Source organism: Lampetra fluviatilis, chromosome 56 (genome assembly GCF_964198595.1).
Source record: "Lampetra fluviatilis chromosome 56, kcLamFluv1.1, whole genome shotgun sequence".
Classification (NCBI taxonomy): Eukaryota; Metazoa; Chordata; class Hyperoartia; order Petromyzontiformes; family Petromyzontidae; genus Lampetra; species Lampetra fluviatilis.
This window is the reverse complement of record NC_136330.1, coordinates 5,155,685-5,179,976: the sequence shown is the minus strand read 5'-3', so window position 1 is coordinate 5,179,976 and position 24,292 is coordinate 5,155,685. Positions and strand designations below refer to the sequence as shown.

General features: G+C 54.5%; 1 protein-coding gene across 1 annotated transcript in view; it reads left to right on the top strand.

Moving 5' to 3' along the window:
• LOC144950111 (glypican-5-like) overlaps window positions 1–13,136 on the top strand; it is a 58,361-nt gene extending 45,225 nt beyond the window's left edge. Inside the window, exons 6-10 of the mRNA XM_078880171.1 lie at window positions 809–927; window positions 2,507–2,566; window positions 8,034–8,159; window positions 12,663–12,783; window positions 13,116–13,136. Of these exons, the coding sequence (XP_078736297.1) occupies window positions 809–927; window positions 2,507–2,566; window positions 8,034–8,159; window positions 12,663–12,783; window positions 13,116–13,136 (447 nt within the window). The remainder of the gene's footprint in view (window positions 1–808; window positions 928–2,506; window positions 2,567–8,033; window positions 8,160–12,662; window positions 12,784–13,115) is intronic.
• The last annotated feature ends 11,156 nt before the right edge of the window (window positions 13,137–24,292 follow it).

The following is a 24,292-nucleotide window of genomic DNA, read 5'->3' as shown; positions in this document are numbered from 1 at the left end:
AGTAGTGAGTGTATCATCATCAAAACTCAGAGGGATGTTCTGCGTTGGGTTTTCACAACGAATGCTGATGATGCCTCTGCTACTGCTGCTGATGCTGCTGATGTTACTGTTGATGATGATGATGATCATGCTGCTGCTGCTGCTGATCATAATTATTCTGCTGATTATGATGATGTTGTTGATGATGCAGCTGCTGCTGCTGATGATGCTGCTGCTGCTGATGCTGCTGCTGATGATGCTGATGATCAAGCTGATGATGCTGCTGATCATGATTATGCTGATGATTATGATGATGTTGTTGATGATGATGCTGCTGCTGATGATGATGCTGGTGCTGATGCTGCTGCTGCTGATGATGCTGCTGCTGATGCTAATGATGATAATGATGCTGATGGTGCTGCTGCTGATGTTGCTGCTGCTGATGTTGCTACTGCTGATGATCCTGCTGATGATCATGCTGATGATGCTGCTGATCATGATTATGCTGCTGATTATGATGATGTTGCTGCTGATGCTGCTGATGATGCTGCTACTGCTGCTGATGCTGCTGCTGCTGATGATGATGTTGATGATCATGCTGATGATCATGCTGCTGCTGCTACTGCTGATCATGATTATGCCGCTCATTATGATGATGTTGTTGATGATGCTGCTGATGATGCTGATGCTGCTGATGATGATGCTGCTGCTGCTACTGCTGATCATGATTATGCTGCTCATTATGATGATGTTGTTGATGGCGATGATGATGCTGCTGCTGATGCTGATGATGCTGATGCTGTTGATGATGTGTCCTCTGTGTTTGAAGGTGGCTCAGTCTTGTGGGCCACCTCCGCCAGCCGGAGCGGGGGGCCTTGATCAAGACGAGGACTTCACGTCCCTCGCAGCTGAGCAGACGCGGCCTCCCATCACTAACGCCAGGTTCAGGTGAAGCCAAGGCCGTAATCATCATATATATATTGGGGAGGGGGGACACACGTCTCCCCCCGCCCCCCAATGTTTATATGATTGTGGTTATGGTTGTACTTTACGTATCCCTAATCTCCGCCAGTACATACAGTGAAACAATAAAAGGTAAACAAAGAAAAAACAGAGCAATGTAATACAATACACTATTAGACATTATTGTAAACAATAACTATAAATTCCATCCCATGTGTTAGTGAACTTTTTAAATATTTTAGGCAGGAAATTCGTTTTAAAATTTACATTTTTTTTCTGGGCCCCGGGTCTGGGTGTCTCTATCACTGCTACTGCTGCTGCTTCTACTGCTGATAACACTGTTGCTACTACTGCTGCTGTTATGATCCTGGGTTCGAGCCCTGGGTCTGGGTGTCTCTATTACTGCTGCTTCTACTGCTGATAACGCTGTTGCTGTTGCTACTGCTGCTGCTGTGATCCTGGGTTCGAGCCCTGGGTCTGGGTGTCTCTATCATTGCTGCTGCTGCTGCTGCTGCTTCTACTGCTGATAACGCTGTTGCTGTTGCTACTACTGCTGCTGTGATCCTGGGTTCGAGCCCTGGGTCTGGGTGTCTCTATCATTGCTGCTGCTGCTGCTTCTACTGCTGATAACGCTGTTTCTGTTGCTACTGCTGCTGATATGATCCTAGGTTCGAGCCCTGGGTCTGGGTGTCTCTATCACTGCTGCTGCTGCTGCTGCTTCTACTGCTGATAACGATGTTGCTGTTTCTGCTGCTGCTGTTGACTCTTGTGCAGCTGCTGTGTTTTTGTGCTACAGCTGTTGCCATATCAAGCAGTGTCATCTTTTTCACCTAACTTCCTTACATTGTGTCTCTCTGTGCGTACGAATGTACGCGTGCGTGTGCTTGTGTGTGCGTGTGTACGTGTGTGTGTGCGTGTGTGTGTGCGTGTGTGTGCGTGTGTGTTCGTGTGCGTGTGTGCGCGTGTGTATGTGTGTGTGTGCGTGTGTGTGCGTGTATGTGCGTGTGTGCGTGTATGTGTGTGTGTGTCTGTGTATGTGTGTGCGTGTGTGTGTGTGCGTGTGTGAGTGTGCGTGTGTGTGTGAATCGGTCGTGGTGTTGGCCAGCCGCCACCCCCCCCCCTCGTGTGCCACAGTGCCAGCGGCCTTCATAGCTGCTGCTGCTACTCGCTAACAGCACTTGCCCCAACAGTCTGTTACGGCTACACGGGGGATCTTTGTCATGTGTGTGCGTGTTTGTGGGGGAGCGGTGGCACAACGGTTAGCGCACTGTGGGCCACACGGGAAACTTTTATCTTTACATTTGACTCTCTGTGTCTGTGTGTCCCTGTGTGTGTCTGTGTGTGTGTGTCTGTGTGTGTGTGTCTGTGTGTGTGTCTGTGTGTGTCTGTGAGTGTGTGTGTCTGTGTGTGGGGCGTGGTGCTGGCCACCCACCCCCTCGTGTACCGTTGCGGCCTTCATAGGTGCTCGCTAACAGCACTTGCCCCTACAGTCTGTTAAGGCTATACGGGGGATCATTGTCTTTATCTTTGTGTGTGTGTGTGTGTCTGTGTGTGTGTCTCGCAGCGATCTGCCACTGTGGCTGGACCGCCCCAAGAAGCCACGATCCCTGCGGAACCTCTTGCTGTGAGTAACAAAGACAAAGATCCCCCGTATAGCATTTAACAGACTGTTAGGGGCAAGTGCTGTTCGTAGCGGATAGCAGCAGCGGCTCACGAAGGCCGGCACGGCGCACGCCCCGGCCGCCTTTGTCTCCCCAGTGGCGATGTTTACCACAACACCGTCCCAGGTACTCATTCGAGGCTGAGTCGACCTAGGGAAAGGGACCCAGGACCGCTTCAGATAATCGTCACCTGGTGTTGGTGGCCGTGAGCGGGAATCGAACTCGCGACTTTCTGCACCTAGCCTGGCACAGCAGTCAACCCATGGCACCACCTGGGGTCTGCCCCGTGACCTCCTGCACCTAGCCTGGCACAGCAGTCAACCCATGGCACCACCTGGGTCTGTTCCGTGACCTCCTGCACCTAGCCTGGCACAGCAGTCAACCCATGGCACCACCTGGGGTCTGCCCCGTGACCTCCTCCTGCACCTAGCCTGGCACAGCAGTCAACCCATGGCACCACCTGGGGTCTGCCCCGTGACCTCCTCCTGCACCTAGCCTGGCACAGCAGTCAACCCATGGCACTACCTGGGTCTGCCACGTGACCTCCTCCTGCACCTAGCCTGGCACAGCAGTCAACCCATGGCACCACCTGGGTCTGTCCCGTGACCTCCTCCTGCACCTAGCCTGGCACAGCAGTCAACCCATGGCACCACTTGGGTCTGTCCCGTGACCTCCTGCACTTAGCCTGGCACAGCAGTCAACCCATGGCACCACTTGGGTCTGCCCGTGACCTCCTGCACCTAGCCTGGCACAGCAGTCAACCCATGGCACCACTTGGGTCTGTCCCGTGACCTCCTGCACCTAGCTTGGCACAGCAGTCAACCCATGGCACCACTTGGGTCTGTCCCGTGACCTCCTGCACCTAGCTTGGCACAGCAGTCAACCCATGGCACCACTTGGGTCTGTCCCGTGACCTCCTGCACCTAGCCTGGCACAGCAGTCAACCCATGGCACCACCTGGGGTCTGCCCGTGACCTCCTGCACCTAGCCTGGCACAGCAGTCAACCCATGGCACCACTTGGGTCTGTCCCGTGACCTCCTGCACCTAGCTTGGCACAGCAGTCAACCCATGGCACCACTTGGGTCTGTCCCGTGACCTCCTGCACCTAGCCTGACACAGCAGTCAACCCATGGCACCACCTGGGGTCTGCCCCGTGACCTCCTGCACTTAGCCTGACACAGCAGTCAACCCATGGCACCACTTGGGTCTGCCCCGTGACCTCCTGCACCTAGCCTGGCACAGCAGTCAACCCATGGCACCACCTGGGTCTACCCCGTGACCTCCTGCACCTAGCCTGGCACAGCAGTCAACCCATGGCACCACCTGGGTCTGCCCCGTGACCTCCTGCACCTAGCCTGACACAGCAGTCAACCCATGGCACCACCTGGGTCTACCCCGTGACCTCCTGCACCTAGCCTGGCACAGCAGTCAACCCATGGCACCACTTGGGTCTGTCCCGTGACCTCCTGCACCTAGCCTGGCACGGCAGTCAACCCATGGCACCACCTGGGGTCTGCCACGTGACCTCTCAGCAAGCCTTCGACACTTCTTCACGTGGCCTCCCTCGGAGTGCACCTAGCCTGGCACAAGCTGCCGTGGTGACGTCACCGCCACTTCGTAGCGAATTGCAGGCCACGTGTGTATGTTGGCAGGTAGCCAACCCTGCTAATGGGAGTTGCGTGGGAATGAGAGCGAACTAAATACTCAGCGCAGCTCTTCAAGAAATGAGTTTGCAATCGACTCACCGCGCCAGGTACAGGTACTCATTTAAGGCTGAGCCGACCTGGCGGAGGGCCCAGCAGCGGCGTTGGTTTCGTCTGCCCCCAAAGTGTTTCGGAACCGACGAAATTTCGCCCCCCCTCACCCCCCCATCTCTGTCCTCATCTAAACCCGACTTGTTTAGAAATAAAATCACTCAAGTTTAAGAAGTGCAAATTGTAATGTTCCACCACATTCGCTGTTATCGTTAAGTTTGTTTGCTTAAGAAAAACATATATATGGTTTGTAAATTTGCGGAATGCTTTGATGTTGTCTGCCGGCCGAGTCAGCCCTGGGAAAAGAAAGAGCTCCTTAGATTCACGGCTTTACTCGGCGGGAAATACACGCATGGTTCTTCTGATTCTGAAGTGCGTGGTTGAGTGGATGAGTGGATGAGTGGGTGAGTGGGTGAGTGGGTGAGTGAGCGGTTCAGTGAGTGCAAGTGGACGATTGTGAGAGTGGCTGGGTGAGTGGTTGAGTGAATGAGTGGGTGTGTGGGTGGGTGAGGGGTTGAGTGGGTGGATGAGTGGATGAGTAAGTGAGTGGATGAGTGAGTGGGCGAGTGGGAGAGTGGGTGGATGGGTGAGTCGTTGTGTGAATGGGCGAGTGAGTGTGTGGGTGGGTGAGTGGGAGATTGGGTGGGTGAGTGAATGAGTGGGTGGATTAAGTAAGTGACTGGTTGAGTGAGTGGGTGAGCGGGTGGATGAGTGAGTGGGCCAGCGTGTGTGTGCGCGTGTGGGTGAGTGGATGGGTGAGTGTGTAGGCGGGTGAGTGTGTGGGTGGGTGTTTGGATGAGTGAGTGGGTGAGCGTGTGGGGGGGGGGGTATGTGAGTGAATGGGTGAGTGAGTGTGCGGGTGATTGTGTGAGTGGGTGTGTGAGTGAGTCATCCAGCAGTGAATCGAGAGCGGGTGAACCGTGACACGGCATCTCCTGTTTGTGTCACAGGGCAGCGGTCCTTGATGGATGTTGTTGAGCTTCGCCTCTCTTGCTGCTGCTGCTGCTGCCACCGCCTTGACGTGGTTCTGTGTTTACTTGAAGCCACGGGGGGGGGGGGGGGTCGGTGCGTGTGGTGTGTGTGTGGTGTGTGTGTGGTGTGTGTGTGGCGTGTGTGTGTGTGGTGTGTGTGTGTGGTGTGTGTGTGTGTGGTGTGTGTGTGTGGTGTGTGTGTGTGGATGTGTGTGTAGGCTGTGTGTGGTGTGTGGTGTGTGTGTGGTGTGTGTGTGGTGTGTGTGTGGTGTGTGGTGTAGTGTGGTGTGTGTGTGGTGTGTGTGGTGTGTGTGTGTGTGTGGATGTGTGTGTAGGCTGTGTGGTGTGTGGTGTGTGTGTGTGGTGTGTGTGTGGTGTGTGTGTGGTATGTGGTGTAGTGTGGTGTGTGTGTGGTGTGTGTGGTGTGTGTGGTGTGTGTGGTGTGTGTGGTGTGTGTGTGTAGGCTGTGTGTGGTGTGTGTGTGTTCTGTGTGTGCCGTGTGTGTGGAGTTTGGGATGTATGTGTGGTGTAGTATGTGGTGTGTATGTGTGGTGTGTGTGTGGTGTGTGTGTGGTGTGTGTGTAGTGTGTGTGGTGTGTGTAGGCTGTGTGTGGAGTGTGTGGTGTAGTGTGTGGTGTGTGTGTGTGGTGTGTGTGTGTGGTGTGTGTGTGTGGTGTGTGTGTGTGGTGTGTGTGTGTGGTGTGTGTGTGTGGTGTGTGTGGTGTGTGTGTGTGGTGTGTGCTTTGTGTGTGTGGTGTGGTGTGTGTGGTATAGTGTGTGTGTGGTGTGTGTGGTATAGTGTGTGTGTGGTATGGTGTGTGTGTGTGTAGTGTGTATGTGTGGTGTGTGTGTGTGGTGTGTGTGGTGTGTGTGTGGTGTGTGTGTGTAGTGTGTGTGTGTGGTGTGTGTGGTGTGTGTGTGTGGTGTGTGTGTGTGTGTGTTGTGTGTGTGTGGTGTGTGTGTGTAGTGTGTGTGTGTGGTGTGTGTGTGGTGTGTGTGGTGTGTGTGTGTGTGGTGTGTGTGGTGTGTAGTGTATGATGTTTGGGCTGGGGCTGCGAGGGTACTGACTATGTTGAGACTAACCGCAACGTTTCGCTGAGCATCCGTTACTGGGCAGAGAGACCCCCCCCCCAGAGTTCGACTCCCGTTCACCGCCAACACCGCTGACGACGATCTGAACGAATCCCGGGCCTCCCCTAAGGTCGACTCGGCCTCAAATGAGTCCCTCGTGCTGTGTGTCGTAAGCATCGCCACTGGGGAGACAAAGGCGGCCGGGCGTGGTTGCTGGCCACCACTACCCCCCCCCACACACACACACCCTCGTGTGCCGTGCCGGCCTTCATAGGTGCTGCTACTCGCTAGCAGCACTTGCCCCGACAGTCTGTGAAAGGCTATACGGGGGATCTTTGTCTTTGCGTTCGTACGAAGACAATGACCCCCCGTGTAGGCTGTGACAGGCTGTAGGGGCAAGTGCTGTTAGCGAGCACCTACGAAGGCCGGCACGGCACACGAGGGGGTGGGTGGCCAGAACCACGCCCGGCCGCCTTTGTCTCCCCAGTGGCGAGGTTTACTACACACCACACCAGGTACTCATTTGAGGCTGAGTCAACCTAGGGGAGGCCCGGGATCGGTTCAGATCATCGTCACCGGTGTTGGCCGTGAGCGGGAATCGAACTAGGGCGGTCAGGTTCGTAGCGCAGCGTAGCGCTAACCGCTACACCACCGCTCCCCACACACACAGAGACACACACAACAACAACCGCCATTCGCCACTAAGTGTGGGTGACGTCACCACGACGCTTGTGCCAGGCCATGTGCACCTTGAGGCCACGTGAAGTGTCGAACGCCCGCTGGCAGGAGGTCACGGGGCAAACCCAGGTGCCAAGGGTCGACTGACTGAGATGACCGGCTGATGCACCACCTGTGCCCCTTACTGTGCCAACTTCAAGTTCATTTATTTGGTATAGCCCTGTGAGCCATTCGGCTCTTGAATCGGGTGCAACCGCAACAAACAAAAAACAAAACCATGAACAAAAAAACATCTTAAAGTGAATATGTGACTGAGTGCAAACAGAAAATCAAATTTAAAGACAGCAAAATATTGCAAAAAAAAATACCGTACACCAACGCTGTGTGCAAAAATCCCAGTGGGATGCAAGTCAAACAAGACAACTTGCTGTGCTTTAGCCACCCGGCGCTCCGCTCCTCCGCCCTCCGTTGTTGTTGGAGGGCGACTGCCTCCAACTGCCCAGTAGCAGCGTCCTTCACGAGCCTCCTCCACAGAGGCCGAACTTGACACCGCTGGTACCAGTCATCGGCAAGTCCACTCAGCTCCACGTCCTCCTGAACTCGCACCCACTCACACGGTGTGCCCGCCTGCAGGGTGATCATTTAACTTGTGCGTGTGTTCGTACATGGGGGAGTCAATTGTAGCCGCTGCGTGGTGCTGACCTCCCACCTCCACGTTGCCGCGTGCCGTTCCGGCCCTTCAAAGGTTGCATTCAACGCGCTCACGGCACTTGCCCCACCAATAGATCGAGGCTACACGGGTGACCTTTGTCTTTGCAGGGAGTTCAAAAAGAGCCTCCCGGCGTAAGAGGGATTCTAAGGCACGCTGCCGGCCCTCCGTAGGTTGCTGCAACTCGCCCACGGCACTTGCCCCGGCAATCGTTTGAGGCTACGCGGGGGACCTTTGTCTTTGCAGGGAGTTCAGGAAGAGCCTTCCCGTGTACGAGGGTTTCTATGCAACGCTACCGGAGCGACTCTGCGAGACGCAGTTCGCCGCGCCCGACGGCTCCCTCTGCTGGGACGGGGACGAGGTGGTGGAGAGGTGAGGGGGTGGGTGGGTGGTGCAGTGGGTGGGTGGAGCGGTGGGTGAGTGGGTGGAACAATGGATGAGTGGGTGGACCAGTGGGTGAGTGGGTGGAGCGGTGGGTGAGTGGGTGGAACAATGGATGAGTGGATGAGTGGGTGGACCAGTGGGTGAGTGGGTGGGGCAGTGAGTGAGTGGGTGGAGCAGTGGGTGAGTGGGTGGAGCAGTGAGTGAGTGGGTGGAGCAGTGGGTGAGTAGGTGGAGCGGTAGGAGAGTGGGTGGAGCAGTGGGTGAGTGGGTGGAGCAGTGGGTGAGTGGGTGGAGCAGTGAGTGAGTGGGTGGAGCAGTGGATGAGTGGAGCAGTGGGTGAGTGGGTGGAGCAGTGGGTGAGTGGGTGGAGCAGTGAGTGAGTGGGTGGAGAAGTGGATGAGTGGAGCAGTGGGTGAGTGGGTGGAGCAGTGGGTGAGTGGGTGGACCAGTGGGTGGGTGGGTGGAGCAGTGGGTGAGTGGTGGAGCAGTGGGTTAGTGGGTGGAGCAGTGGGTGAGTGGGTGGAGCAGTGGGTGAGTGGGTGGAGCAGTGAGTGAGTGGGTGGAGCAGTGGGTGGGTGGAGCAGTGGGTCAGTGGGTGGAGCAGTGGGTAAGTGGGTGGAGCAGTGGGTCAGTGGGTGGAGCAGTGGGTGAGTGGGTGGACTAGTGAGTGAGTGGGTGGAGCAGTGGGTGAGTGGGTGGACCAGTGAGTGTGTGGGTGGAGCAGTGGGTGAGTGGGTGGACCAGTGGGTGGGTGGAGCAGTGGGTGGACCAGTGAGTGAGTGGGTGGACCAGTGGATGAGAGGGTGGAGCAGTGGGTGAGTAGGTGGAGCGGTAGGAGAGTGGGTGGAGCAGTGGGTGAGTGGGTGGAGCAGTGAGTGAGTGGAGCAGTGGGTGAGTGGGTGGAGCAGTGGGTGAGTGGGTGGAGCAGTGGGTGAGTAGGTGGAGCGGTAGGAGAGTGGGTGGAGCAGTGGGTGAGTGGGTGGAGCAGTGAGTGAGTGGGTGGAGCAGTGGATGAGTGGAGCAGTGGGTGAGTGGGTGGAGCAGTGGGTCAGTGGGTGGAGCAGTGGGTGAGTGGGTGGACCAGTGGATGAGTGGAGCAGTGGGTGAGTGGGTGGAGCAATGGGTGAGTGGGTGGAGCGGTGGGTGAGTGGGTGGAGCAGTGGGTGAGTAGGTGGAGCGGTGGGTGAGTGGGTGGAGCAGTGGATGAGTGGTGGAGCAGTGGGTGCAGCAATGGATGAGTGGATAAGTGGGTGGACCAGTGGATGAGTGGGTGGAGCAGTGGGTCAGTAGGTGGACCAGTGGGTGAGTGGGTGGACCAGTGGGTGAGTGGGTGGAGCAGTGGGTGAGTGGATGGACCAGTGAGTGAGTGGGTGGAGCAGTGGGTGAGTAGGTGGAGCAGTGGATGGGTGGGTGGAGCAGTGGGTAGAGCAGTGGGTGAGTGGGTGGAGCAGTGGGTGAGTGGGTCGACCAGTGGTTGAGTGGGTGGAGGAGTGGTTGAGTGGGTGGAGCAGTGTTTGAGTGGGTGGAGCAGTGGGTGAGTGGGTGGACCAGTGGTTGAGTGGGTGGAGGAGTGGTTGAGTGGGTGGAGCAGTGGGTGAGTGGGTGGAGCAGTGGGTGAGTGGGTGGACCAGTGGTTGAGTGGGTGGAGCGGTAATTTTATGCCAATGTTCTTGTTTGTGTACGTGGGTCTCGTTGCTCTCTGTGTGAGTCTCATTGTTCTCTGTGTGAGCCTCATTGTTCTCTGTGTGAGTCTCATTGTTATCTGTGTGAGCCTCATTGTTCTCTGTGTGAGTCTCATTGTTCTCTGTGTGAGTCTCATTGTTCTCTGTGTGAGTCTCATTGTTCTCTGTGTGAGTCTCATTGTTCTCTGTGTGAGCCTCATTGTTATCTGTGTGAGCCTCATTGTTCTCTGTGTGAGCCTCATTGTTCTCTGTGTGAGCCTCATTGTTCTCTGTGTGAGTCTCATTGTTCTCTTTGTGAGTCTCATTGTTCTCTGTGTGAGCCTCATTGTTCTCTGTGTGAGTCTCATTGTTCTCTGTGTAAGTCTCATTGTTCTCTGTGTGAGTCTCATTGTTCTCTGTGTGAGTCGCATTGTTCTCTGTGTGAGTCTCATTGTTCTCTGTGTGAGCCTCATTTTTCTCTGTGTGAGTCTCATTGTTCTCTGTGTGAGCCTCATTGTTCTCTGTGTGAGTCTCATTGTTCTCTGTGAGTCCCATTGTTCTTTGTGTGAGTCTCATTGTTCTGTGCGAGTCTCATTGTTCTGTGTGTGAGTCTCATTGTTCTCTGTGTGAGTCTCATTATTCTCTGTGTGAGTCTCATTGTTCTGTGTGTGAGTCTCATTGTTCTCTCTGAATCTCATTGTTCTCTGTGTGAGTCTCATTGTTCTCTGTGTGAGCCTCATTGTTCTCTGTGTGAGTCTCATTGTTATCTGTGTGAGCCTCATTGTTCTCTGTGTGAGTCTCATTGTTCTCTGTGTGAGTCTCATTGTTCTCTGTGTGAGTCTCATTGTTCTCTGTGTGAGTCTCATTGTTCTCTGTGTGAGCCTCATTGTTATCTGTGTGAGCCTCATTGTTCTCTGTGTGAGCCTCATTGTTCTCTGTGTGAGTCTCATTGTTCTCTTTGTGAGTCTCATTGTTCTCTGTGTGAGCCTCATTGTTCTCTGTGTGAGTCTCATTGTTCTCTGTGTAAGTCTCATTGTTCTCTGTGTGAGTCTCATTGTTCTCTGTGTGAGTCGCATTGTTCTCTGTGTGAGTCTCATTGTTCTCTGTGTGAGCCTCATTTTTCTCTGTGTGAGTCTCATTGTTCTCTGTGTGAGCCTCATTGTTCTCTGTGTGAGTCTCATTGTTCTCTGTGAGTCCCATTGTTCTTTGTGTGAGTCTCATTGTTCTGTGCGAGTCTCATTGTTCTGTGTGTGAGTCTCATTGTTCTCTGTGTGAGTCTCATTATTCTCTGTGTGAGTCTCATTGTTCTGTGTGTGAGTCTCATTGTTCTCTCTGAATCTCATTGTTCTCTGTGTGAGTCTCATTGTTCTCTGTGTGAGTCTCATTGTTCTCTGTGTGAGCCTCATTGTTCTCTGTGTGAGTCTCATTGTTCTCTGTGAGTCCCATTGTTCTTTGTGTGAGTCTCATTGTTCTCTGCGAGTCTCATTGTTCTGTGTGTGAGTCTCATTGTTCTCTGTGTGAGTCTCATTATTCTCTGTGTGAGTCTCATTGTTCTGTGTGTGAGTCTCATTGTTCTCTCTGAATCTCATTGTTCTCTGTGTGAGTCTCATTGTTCTCTGTGTGAGCCTCATTGTTCTCTGTGTGAGTCTCATTGTTCTCTGTGTGAGTCTCATTGTTATCTGTGTGAGTCTCATTGTTCTCTGTGTGAGTCTCATTGTTCTCTGTGTGAGTCTCATTGTTCTCTGTGTGAGCCTCATTGTTCTCTGTGTGAGTCTCATTGTTCTCTGTGTGAGTCTCATTGTTCTCTGTGTGAGTCTCATTGTTCTCTGTGTGAGCCTCATTGTTCTCTGTGTGAGTCTCATTGTTCTCTGTATGAGTCTCATTGTTCTCTGTGTGAGTCTCATTGTTCTCTGTGTGAGCCTCATTGTTCTCTGTGTGAGTCTCATTGTTCTCTGTGTGAGTCTCATTGTTCTCTGTGTGAGTCTCATTGTTCTCTGTGTGAGTTTCATTGTTCTCTGTGTGAGTCTCATTGTTCTCTGTGTGAGCCTCATTGTTCTCTGTGTGAGTCTCATTGTTCTCTGTGTGAGTCTCATTGTTCTGTGCGAGTCTCATTGTTCTGTGTGTGAGTCTCATTGTTCTCTGTGTGAGTTTCATTATTCTCTGTGTGAGTCTCATTGTTCTGTGTGTGAGTCTCATTGTTCTCTCTGAATCTCATTGTTCTCTGTGTGAGTCTCATTGTTCTCTGTGTGAGTCTCATTGTTCTCTGTGTGAGCCTCATTGTTCTCTGTGTGAGTCTCATTGTTATCTGTGTGAGCCTCATTGTTCTCTGTGTGAGTCTCATTGTTCTCTGTGTGAGTCTCATTGTTCTCTGTGTGAGTCTCATTGTTCTCTGTGTGAGTCTCATTGTTCTCTGTGTGAGTCTCATTGTTCTCTGTGAGTCTCATTGTTCTCTGTGTGAGTCTCATTGTTATCTGTGTGAGCCTCATTGTTCTCTGTGTGAGTCTCATTGCTCTCTGTGTGAGTTTCATTGTTCTCTGTGTGAGTCTCATTGTTCTCTGTGTGAGCCTCATTGTTCTCTGTGTGAGTCTCATTGTTCTCTGTGCGAGTCTCATTGTTCTCTGTATGAGCCTCCCCTAGGTCGACTCAGCCTCAACCGGTATAAACATCGCCACTACAGAGACACAATTCGGCCGGGCTTGTCGCTGACCACCCACCCCATCCTGTGCCGTGCCAGCCTTCAAAGGCGGTGCTACTCGCTAACAGCACTTGCCCCAACAGTCGGTCGAGGCTATACGGGTGGTGGGGGCAGACCTTTGCCTTTGCCTTGCAGCTACCAGCGCCTCGTGGTCGGCACGAGCCTGGAGGAGCAGCAGCGCAACCCGGAGCTGCGAGTGCGCTCCGTGGAGCCCGGAGTCTCCCTCATAGCCCACAAGCTACAGCAACTCAATCAGGTGCGGCTCGAGCACACAAAGACAAAGATCCCCCCCTCCCGTGTAGCCTTCACAGACTGTTGGGGCAAGTGCTGTTAGCGAGCACCTGTGAATTCCGGCACGGCACGCCACACACACAGACCACACACACCCACAGAGACACACCCACACACACACCACACACCCATCACACACCCACACACAACCGCCATTCGCCACTACGTGGCGGTGACGTCACCACGACGCTTGTGCCAGGCCATGTGCACCTTGAGGCTACCACGTGAAGTGTCGAACGCCCGCTGGCAGGAGATCACAGGGCAGACCCAGCAGGTGCCACGGTTCGACTGACTTAGATGACCGAGATGACTGGCTGATGCTGTGCTTTAGCCACCCGGCGCTCCACTCGTTGTGAGCGTCACTCCTCCGCACACACACATACACACCTACATACACAAAGACAAAGATCCCCCGTGTAGCCTTCGCAGGCTGTTGGGGGAAAGTGCTGTCAGCGATCACCACACACCCACACAGACATAGACACCCCTCCTCCCCTCTCCCTCCTCCTCGCCCCCCTTCCCCCCTCTTCCCCCCGCCCCTTCTCCCCCCCTCCTTCCTCCCCCCCACTCCCTCCCTCCCCTCTCCTCCTTTCCACCAACCCTCCCTCCCTCCTCCCCCTCCGCCCCTCCCTCCCTCCCTCCCTCTCTTCTCCCCCCTCCCCCTCCTCCCCCTCCCTCCCTCCCTCCCTTCTTCCCCCTCCACCCCCCCTCCCTTCTCCCCCCCTCACTCCTCTTTCCTCCTTCCCCCTCCCTCTCACAACACCCCCCTCTCCCCCTCCCCCCTCCCCCTCCCTCCCTTCTCACCCCTCCCCCTCCCTCCCACCACCACCTCTCTACCCCCCCCGTTTCAGATGCTGCGGGCGGGAGGATCGGGGGGCACGGGGGGGGTCACGGGGGCGGGGCGGCCGCCGATCCGGTCCGGCGAGGGCGGCTTGGCGGTGGCGGGGGGGAGGGGCGAGGGGGGGGGCGAGGGGGGGGCCAGCGGGGACTGCGACGACGAGGATGGCTGCGCGGGGTCCGGCAACGGAGTGGAGGGCTCGCAGCGCGGGGGGCGACACGGTGCGTACCACGTGTGTGTACCACGTGTGTGTGTGTACGTGTGTGTGTGTGTACGTGTGCGTGTGTACGTGTGTGTACGTGTGTGTGTGTACGTGTGTGTGTGTACGTGTGCGTGTGTACTTGTGTGTACGTGTGTGTGTGTACGTGTGTGTACGTGTGTGTGTACGTGTGGACTTGTGTGTGTACGTGTGTGTGTGTGTACGTGTGTGTGTACGTGTGCGTGTGTGCGTGTACGTGTGTGCGTGTACGTGTTTGCGTCTATGACGTCTCTTGGCCAAACCCCATTTGGCGGAGCCAGTAAACTGAATCTTCACCCTCGGAATTCCTCCAGAAAAGGCAAAAAAACCACTGCGAAGGGCTGCGTGGAATGTTCGGGACGCTCGCCGCAGAGGAGAGGCTGCCACTCCTCTGTCGGGAGCTGGACTGGTACCGCTGGGATCTCTGTGGTATTCAGGAGGTCCGGTCGACTGGTTCTGGCTCCAGTCACAATGCAGGATGGACAGTCCTCTACTCGGGGCAGGAGACTGCCAGACAACAGGAAGTGGCTCTTATTCTGAACAAAAGAATGAAGGGGATGAGGGAGCGTGGCGGTGAGGTGTGGGAAGCTGTAAGCCCCAGGTTACGGTGGGCTCACCTCCCCATCAACGGGAGGAGAGGAATGGTTGGTGGTTGCTTACGCCCCCACCGAAGATGAACATCAGTGGAGGGATGAAGGCAAGGCAAATGAGTCGGACGCCTTCCATAACCTCCTGTCCCAAGTGCTAACTAAAGTGGCCCCTCGGGATAGAGTCATCCTGTTGAGTGACTTTAATGCCTGAGTGGGTCATGGCGCAGACACCTGGGTTGTATGATCGGAAGGCATGGGCCAGATCAGCTCAATAATAATGGTAGGAGGCTGCTAGACTTCTGTGCAGCCTGTGGGCTTGTAATTATGCACACGCTGTTGTGGGCATCGGCACATCCACACCACATGATGGATGCACGCAAGGTCTAAGCAAGAACATCTGCTGGACTACATAGTGACGGAACAGCGGATGCGGGCCCATGTCTTTGACACCAGGACCTACCGTGGAGCTGATCTGCGCACTGACCATCGACTTGTCATGTGTAAGATGCGCCTGCCATTCCTCCACTCCGGTGGTGGGTGTCCATCCAAGACCCCATTCAAACCCTCAGTAGCCTGGTCTCAGCTAGCTGAGGATAGTTGCAAGCAGGAATTTCAATATTGCTTGCAGCTGGGGTTGGCAACGTCCCCCCCCCTTCCTTCTGATGCTGAGGAGAAATGGATGAGGTTCAGGACTGTGGCTCATGCAGCTGCAACAGCTACATTGGCTACGCGGTCCAGACCTCCCAAGAAACCCTGGTTGAAGGAGCAGGTGTTCCGGCTGGTTGAGAGAAAATGACAGGCCCACTCCTGTCGTCTGCAACATCCAACATGGGAGAATGAAGAGGGTCACCGCAGCCTTTGCTCAGAGATTCGGAGAGACGTGCGGCGCTGCAAGGATGAGTGGTGGGTGCGGGTTTGCTGAGGAGATGGACTATGCCTCAGTAGCCCACAATCACAAATCAATCTTTGATTCCATCAAAAAAGTAACTTGCAGCGCCTCACCTACCACCGTTAAGGAAAAGAACAGTGATCCGATCTCCGACCCCCAGGAACAGATATGTAGGTTTGCTGAGCATTTTCTGTGAGGTCTTGGGGGAAGGGAATTCGCTCAGCTCAGACAACGTCATGGGGCGAGGTGATTATGCCCCTTCTAGGGCTGCGGTATAACAAACATTGGCAGAAGTAGCCACTCCTTCTCCACAGAGGTGCCATCTGTGGAGAAAGTAGGAGGGGCGATCTGGGGTCCTGAGACCAGGAAAAGCACCGGGCAGAGATGATCTTCCAAGTGAAATGCTGAGAGAGGGTGGAAACTGTGTGCAGACTTCCCTACATGACATCACATCTGTTAAGGAACACAAGGTAGGTTCTGCAAGATTTGAAGGATGCCCTGGTGGTCTTTAAGAAGGGGAACTGCACAGATTGTAACAGCTATAGGGGCAGCTATCTTCTCAGTGTGCCGGGAAAGGTCCTGGCAAGGATTATTGAACATTGCCTTGCCAAGGCACGCTGGGGAGAGGCTTGCGGAGCCCCAATGTGGTTTCAGACCAGGGCAGTCTTGCGCGGACGCCATTTTCTCTCTACTTCTGCTACAGCAGAGGTGTAGGGAATTCCAGCAGGACTTACATCTCTGCTTTTCTTGACCTGGTCAAGGCCTATGATACCATAAACAAGCCAAGGTTTGTGGGCAGTTCTCTGTACTTTCGAAGTCCCTTACTCTGCTCACAATCATTAAGGGCCTTGGTGATGGTGGGCAGGCACGGGTAAAGCTGCGTGGCCAGGAGTCAGAGCCATTCCCTGTTCACCTTGGGGTGCGACAGGGATGTCCTCTGGCTCCCACATTATTTAACATGATCTTTGACCACACAGTTTGAGAAGCTTTTTATGGCTGTACAGGAGGAAATTCCATCTGGTACAGAAACAATGGGAGGCTGGTCGATGCCCGGGTGCGGTTTAAGGAGGTCTCCCTCTTGGTCTGGTGATTGCTGCTCACTCAATCTCTCAGCTCCCCATTGCTGATGGAGCAGTTGTGAAGAGAGTGGAGAGTTGCACATACCTGGGCAGTGCGCTTATGACCAGCTCCGGTTTGACAGCAGAGGTCTCCAAATCAGTCAGGTGGCATTGGCTTTTCATCGGTTAGTTTAACACGTAGGCTTTCGCGACCAATATTATTCATAGTCAACGTTTTTTTGGTTGAGATCACGTTATTTATAAATGTGTCGTAACCCTGCACCACCCGACACGGACAATCAGCAAAAAAAGTGTCACGTTGACATCGGTTGTTTAAAGCTGTGTGGAATCTACCTGGTATGTTGCTCCATACGAAGCTTCGGGTCTTCTCGGCCACAGTCATGCCCTCCCTTCTCTCTGCTTATGAAACGTGGATCCCTCTAATGCAACAGCTGCGCCGGTTATACACATTCAGGCTGGCATGCCGACGATCCGTCCTGGGTTTAACCAGGCTGGATTGTGCGAGGCGCTCACAAATCCTTGATAGATCTGGACACATTCCCATCAGTGAGCTCCTCCGGCAGGCGAGGCTGCGTTGGCTGGGTCACGGAGCCCGCATGCCCAGCCACCGCATGCCCAAGCAGCTTCTGTTTGGCTGCATAGAGGGGGCACTTAACGGGCACCACACGGGCTGAATCATTCTCTCCGATTAATGTTCTCGCTCTCTGAACTATTCGCCGTGAAACTTACCACTCGCAGCTCCCACGTGGTCTCAACTTCCCCCCTCTGCCCCCCCCCGTGTCACCAATCCACCCCCCCCCTGCTCCTTCACCCCTCCCCCCACCCCCCGTGTCACGATTCCACCCCCCCCTGCCCACCCCCCCCCCACCCCCCGCGTCACGATTCCACCCCCCCTGCCCCCTCATCCCTCCCCCCACCCCTCCCCCCGTGTCACCATTCCACCCCCCCCCTGCTCCCTCACCCCTCCCCCTCACCCCCCCTCCCCCATGTCACGACCCCCCCCCCCACCTCAACCCAACATCCAGGATCCAACGGTGACGTGGCACCTCCTCCCGTCACCTCGGCGCCAGCCGTGAAACAGCGGGCCGGTGACACGGGAGTACAGCCCAACACCGTCAACAAACGGAAGGGCAATTCCGCACCCCACGACGACCACATCCGCCCGTTGCTCGCAACCTCCGTCGCTATGGTCACCGTAGTTGCGTTCAACTGGTTGCTATGAAGCAATAGCAAGCGGCTGTGAGTTGTGGTTGTTGTTGTTGTTTGTTTATTGTTGTTGTTGTTGTTCAAGCTGTTTAAAGAAAATAAATGCTGTCGCCGCTTGCCATCGTTACGAATGATACGGCAGGCGGCATTTATATATAGATATACATTGGAGGCGTATCGCGTTCGAGTAGTAGAATAACATTAAACAAAGTTAACGTTTCAAAAAGAGCAAAAGCGGTGAATGAACGAAAGTATGCGGCAATTTGTCGGAATCATGAAGTTTTAAGTTGTGGGGGGTTCATTTTTCTGGAGGTGGTGACGGTGACGGTGGTGGTGGTGGTAACAACAACGAGCGGAGCGCCGGGCGGATAAAATGCACCTAGCCTGGCACAGTAGGGGGGTTACAGCTGGTGGTGCATCTACCGGTCAACTCAATCAGCCAACCCATGACACCACCTGGGGTCTGTCTCGAGACCTCCACCTGCACCTAGCCTTGCACAGGACGGGGGTACAGCTGGTGGTGTATCTACCGGTCATCTCAGTCAGCCAACCCATGGCACCACGTGGGGTCTGTCCCGAGACCTCCACCTGCACCTAGCCTGGCACAGTAGGGGGGTTACAGCTGGTGCATCTACCGGCCATCTCAGTCAGCCAACCCATGGCACCTGCTGGGTCTGTCCCGAGACCTCCACCTGCACCTAGCCTGGCACAGTAGGGGGGTTACAGCTGGTGGTGCATCTACCGGTCATCTCAGTCAGCCAACCCATGGCACCACCTGCTGGGTCTGTCGCGAGACCTCCTGCTGCACCTAGCCTGGCACAGTAGGGGGTACAGCTGGTGGTGCATCTACTGGTCATCTCAGTCAGCCAACCCATGGCACCACCTGCTGGGTCTGTCGCGAGACCTCCTCCTGTCAGCCAGCGAGCCTTGGACGCTTCACGCGATAGCCTCAAAGTGCACCTGGCCTGGCACAGGCGCCCTGGTGACGTCACCGTCACTTCGTGGCGAATGGGTGAGTGGGGAGCGGTTGTGCAGCGGTTAGCGCTGCGGCGCTACGAAACCCAGCGAGCCCGAGTTCGATTCCTGCGAACACCAAGTGACGATTATCTGAACCGGTCCTGGGCCTCCCCCTAGGTCGACTCAGCCTCAAATGAGTACCTGGTGCGGTGTGTAGTAAAACATCGCCACGGGGGAGACAAAGGCGGCCGGGCGTTGTGCTGTGGCCACCCACTCACTCCCTCGTGTGCCGAGCCAGCCTTTGTAGATGCTCGCTAACAGCACTTGCCCCAAGAGCCTGTTAATGCTACACGGGGGATCTTTGTCTTTGTGGAATCCACAGTTGAGTGAATCTGTAGAATCTGCAGTTGAGTGAATTTGTAGAATCAGCAGTGAATCTGTAGAATAAGCAGTGAATCTGTAGAATCAGCAGTTGAGTGAATCTGTAGAATCAGCAGTGAATCTGTAGAATCAGCAGTGAATCTGTAGAATCAACAGTGAAGTGAATCTGTAGAATCACCAGTGGAGTGAATCTGTAGAATCAGCAGTGAATCTGTAGAATCTGCAGTTGAGTGAATCTGTAGAATCAGCAGTTAATCTGTAGAATCAGCAGTGAATCTGTAGAATCAACAGTGAAGTGAATCTGTAGAATCACCAGTGAATCTGTAGAATCAACAGTGGAGTGAATCTGTAGAATCAGCAGTGAAGTTAATCTGTAGAATCAGCAGTTAATCTGTAGAATCAACAGTTGAGTGAATCTGCGATAATTATCCTCAATATTTGTCGAGACGAAATGCGTTCTCGTGATCGCGAGGCAATCCCTCCCTGGGTAATTTTTCCCATCGTTATTTGTTTTTTTTTAATCGATACTTTAAACGTTATCAGCAACACACTCAACACTATTTTATAATCGTTTAGCAGCGATGTCGTCATCTTATGTGTGTGAAAGAGAGAGACGAGGTCGAGGGTGGAGCGGTGGCGCAGCGGTTAGCGCCACAAACCCGGCGACCCGAGTTCGATTCCCGCTCACGGCCAACACTGGTGACGATTCTCTGAACGGGTCCTGGGCCTCCCCTAGGTCGACTCAGCCTCAAACGAGTACCCGGTGCGGTGTGTAGTAAACATCATAACTGGGGGAGACAAAGGCGGCCGGGCGTGATGCCGTGGCCACCCACCCCCTCGTGTGTATGTTGAACTTCTTTTGCGCCGTACGTAGCCGACCGTGCCCGGCCTTCGCGAACGGAACTTGCCCGTAAAGCCTGCCGAAGGCTACATGGGGGAACTTTGTCTTTAGAGAGGTTTGTCAATGCGAGTGTGCACTTGCAGTATTGCAATCCTGAACGCGCTAATGAATTTACGCACACACATACACACATATATATAAAACTTACCAAAAGCTTTTTACCTGTGTGTAATTTATACAGTCCCTGGGTTCATGATGTTGAAGCACTTTCGTCGGCCGGAGTGGTGGCGCCGCGGTTAGCGCACCGCTCGCACCGCATACAACCATCGCCACACTTGCACCTCGACTCGCGTGGTGATGTATGGTCAAACACCCCCCCCCCCGTTTCACCCCCCCGACCCCCTTTCACCCCCACCACCCCTTTCACCCCCACCCCTTTCACCCCCACCCCTTGCACCCCCACCCCTTTCACCCCCACCCCTTTCACCCCCCACCCCTTTCACCCCCCACCCCTTTCACCCCTCACCCCTTGCACCCCCACCCCTTTCACCCCCACCCCTTTCACCCCCACCCCTTTCACCCCCCACCCCTTTCACCCCCACCCCTTGCACCCCCACCCCTTTCACCCCCACCCCTTTCACCCCCACCCCTTTCACCCCCCACCCCTTTCACCCCCCACCCCTTTCACCCCTCACCCCTTGCACCCCCACCCCTTTCACCCCCACCCCTTTCACCCCCACCCCTTTCACCCCCCACCCCTTTCACCCCTCACCCCTTTAACCCCCACCCCTTTCACCCCCACCCCTTTCACCCCCCACCCCTTTCACCCCTCACCCCTTTAACCCCCACCCCTTTCACCCCCACCCCTTTCACCCCCACCCCTTTCACCCCCACCCCTTTCACCCCCACCCCTTTCACCCCCCACCCCTTTCACCCCTCACCCCTTTAACCCCCACCCCTTTCACCCCCACCCCTTTCACCCCCCACCCCTTTCACCCCTCACCCCTTTAACCCCCACCCCTTTCACCCCCACCCCTTTCACCCCCACCCCTTTCACCCCCACCCCTTGCACCCCCACCCCTTTCACCCCCCACCCCTTTCACCCCCACCCCTTTCACCCCCACCCCTTTCACCCCCACCCCTTTCACCCCTCACCCCTTGCACCCCCACCCCTTTCACCCCTCACCCCTTTAACCCCCACCCCTTTCACCCCCACCCCTTTCACCCCCCACCCCTTTCACCCCTCACCCCTTTAACCCCCACCCCTTTCACCCCCACCCCTTTCACCCCCACCCCTTTCACCCCCACCCCTTTCACCCCCACCCCTTTCACCCCCACCCCTTTCACCCCCACCCCTTTCACCCCCACCCCTTTCACCCCCACCCCTTGCACCCCCCACCCCTTTCACCCCCACCCCTTTCACCCCTCACCCCTTTAACCCCCCCCCCTTTTCAACCCCCCCTTTCACCCCCCCCACCCCTTTTCACCCCCCCCTTTCACCCCCCCTTTCACCCCCACTACCCCTTTCACCCCCCCCCTTTCACCCCCACCACCCCTTTCACCCCCCCCCACCCCTTTCACCCCCCACCCCTTTCACCCCCCCACCCCTTTTCACCCCCCCCTTTCACCCCCCCCTTTCACCCCCACCACCCCTTTCACCCCCACCCCTTTCACCCCCCCCCTTTCACCCCCCCACCCCTTGCACCCCCCACTCCTTTCACCCCCCACCCCCTTTCACCCCCCACCCCTTTCCCCCTTCACCCCCTTTCACAACCCCCACCCCTTTCACCCCCACCCCTTTTCACCCCCCACCCCTTTCACCCCCCACCCCTTTCACCCCCCCACTCCTTTCACCCCCCACCCCTTTCACCCCCACCCCTTTCACCCCCACCCCTTTCACCCCTCACCCCTTTAACCCCCCCTTTTCAACCCCCCCTTTCACCCCCCCCACCCCTTTTCACCCCCCCCTTTCACCCCCCCCCCCCCTTTCACCCCCCCACCCCTTGCACCCCCCACTCCTTTCACCCCCCACCCCTTTCACCCCTCACCCCTTTAACCCCCCCTTTTCAACCCCCCCTTTCACCCCCCCACCCCTTTTCACCCGCCCCTTTCACCCCCCCCCTTTCACCCCCCCACCCCTTGCACCCCCCACTCCTTTCACCCCCCACCCCTTTCACCCCCACCCCTTTCACCCCCACCCCTTTCACCCCCACCCCTTTCACCCCTCACCCCTTTAACCCCCCCTTTTCAACCCCCCCTTTCACCCCCCCACCCCTTTTCACCCGCCCCTTTCACCCCCCCCCTTTCACCCCCCCACCCCTTGCACCCCCCACTCCTTTCACCCCCCACCCCCTTTCACCCCCCACCCCTTTCCCCCTTCACCCCCTTTCACAACCCCCACCCCTTTCACCCCCCACCCCTTTCCCCCTTCACCCCCTTTCACAACCCCCACCCCTTTCACCCCCCCTTTCACCCCCACCCCTTTCACCCCCCACCCCTTTCCCCCTTCACCCCTTTTCACCCCCCACCCCTTTCACCCCCCCTTTCACCCCCACCCCTTTCACCCCCCACCCCCATGCCCCCCACAACTCCAGCAGTGGATTGGCAGTTGTAAGAATAATAAATAAATAAATAAACAAACAACGAGTCGTGCTCGTTTTCTTGTCCTCGACGTGAACATGATCGCGACAAGAGACGATCGATGTCGACTGCGCGTGAAGTCTCACTACTTCGTCGTCGTCGTCGTGGTGGTGGTGGTGGGCTACTCGCCGTCAGCCCGTTGGCGTTGCTGTGAATCTGAAACTTGGCAAGCGAGGCTCAGACCACCCACGTGATCGAGATCCATTGCGTCCATCCCGAGTGCAATTGGCAAAAGAGGCGGTGACCACGGACTTGATTCTCTTTTTAAATCCTTTATATTAAGTTCGCTTGCTTGCTTGCTTGCGTGCGTGCTTGCTTGCTTGCGTGCTTGCTTGCGTGCTTGCTTGCTTGCGTGCTTGCTTGCTTGCGTGCTTGCTTGCTTGCTTGCGTGCTTGCTTGCTTGCGTGCTTGCTTGCGTGCTTGCTTGCTTAGGACCGTGCAAATCTTTCGGTCGTTTTTTAACCCACTTCCCGTGATCCAACCGAGCTGACATTTTGCACACAGACTCGTTGTGCGTGACAATTAATGTTCGTGAAAAAAAATTCCCAAAATGTTACACTGTTTAGGGAAAACAAATTAAATATTTAATTACCAATTGCTTAATACTGGCAGACAATCATCTGACCCATAGGTGGCAGCCATCTCAAGTCAGAGGACGAGAAGACTCTAGCCGCCACGCATATAACGGATTTAGAGTGAAAAACTTTGTTTTTACGGGTTTACTTGTTTGTTCTGTCGGTAAGGTCACGTGGGTAGATAATAAAATGAAATCAATGACGACGTTTCGATCGCAACGTAAGCGGTCGTCCTCAGTGGAACTGCTGGATTCGATTTGTTTTATCCGATTGACGACCGACCGCTCGTGTTGCGATCGAAACGTCGTCATTTATTGTATTTTTCTTCTTGGTTCTTTCGGTGAAGTCACGTAGAAGGGAAATAATAAAATAATAAAAATAAAACATAATAAATACAATTGTATTGTAGAATTGTATTGTATTTTATTGTTTTATTTTTATTATTGTATTATTATACAATTGTATTGTACAATTGTATTGTATTTTATTGTTTTTTTATTTTTTATTTTATTATTTCCCTTCTACGTGACTTTACCGAAAGAACCAAAGAGTATGAATCCTTGCAGTCACGAAAACTTCAAATCTAGTTCCACTATTGCCACCACCACCACCACCGCAAGATCGAATGTCAGTGAGCGCCACCTCGTGGTAGTTATCGGTACAACTCATCGTCCAAACATCATAATATATTACATACTAGTCCATAAAGCCTGGCAAAAGTTTGCAATGGATAGAATAATTAACCTGATATGATTTGTTTTGCAATAGTTGTGTATATCTACGATCAGACTACTAACAACTGCTCCAAAATTGTTTACTTTTCCGCAAAAAAAAACACATGAAAATGGTTGACGACTTGATTCAACTTCTTATATTTCGAGACGTAGCCATCGGAAACCGCTCAATTTAAAGGCTGTTTTCGAATTATTCAGATGTGAACATCATCAAATGCGTGTTTCGTTCGTTCAAAACCGCTTGTACACGAAATATCTCAAGAACAATACATTTTGAACGATTTCTGAACGTGGTCACGCACAAACACTTCAAATCGAGATTTGGGGGCCTTAAAATTATAAATCTGGGATTTTTTTTTTATTTCTGTTGTTTTGTGTCCGAAAAGCTACCTTACGTACCAAATGTCAGCGTTCTAACTTGTCTGGAAGTGCCCTGGATGTTGATGTCACACCAGATATTTATACAAAGCAGCGATCATCCAACTTTCCCCACCCAGCTTTCCCAC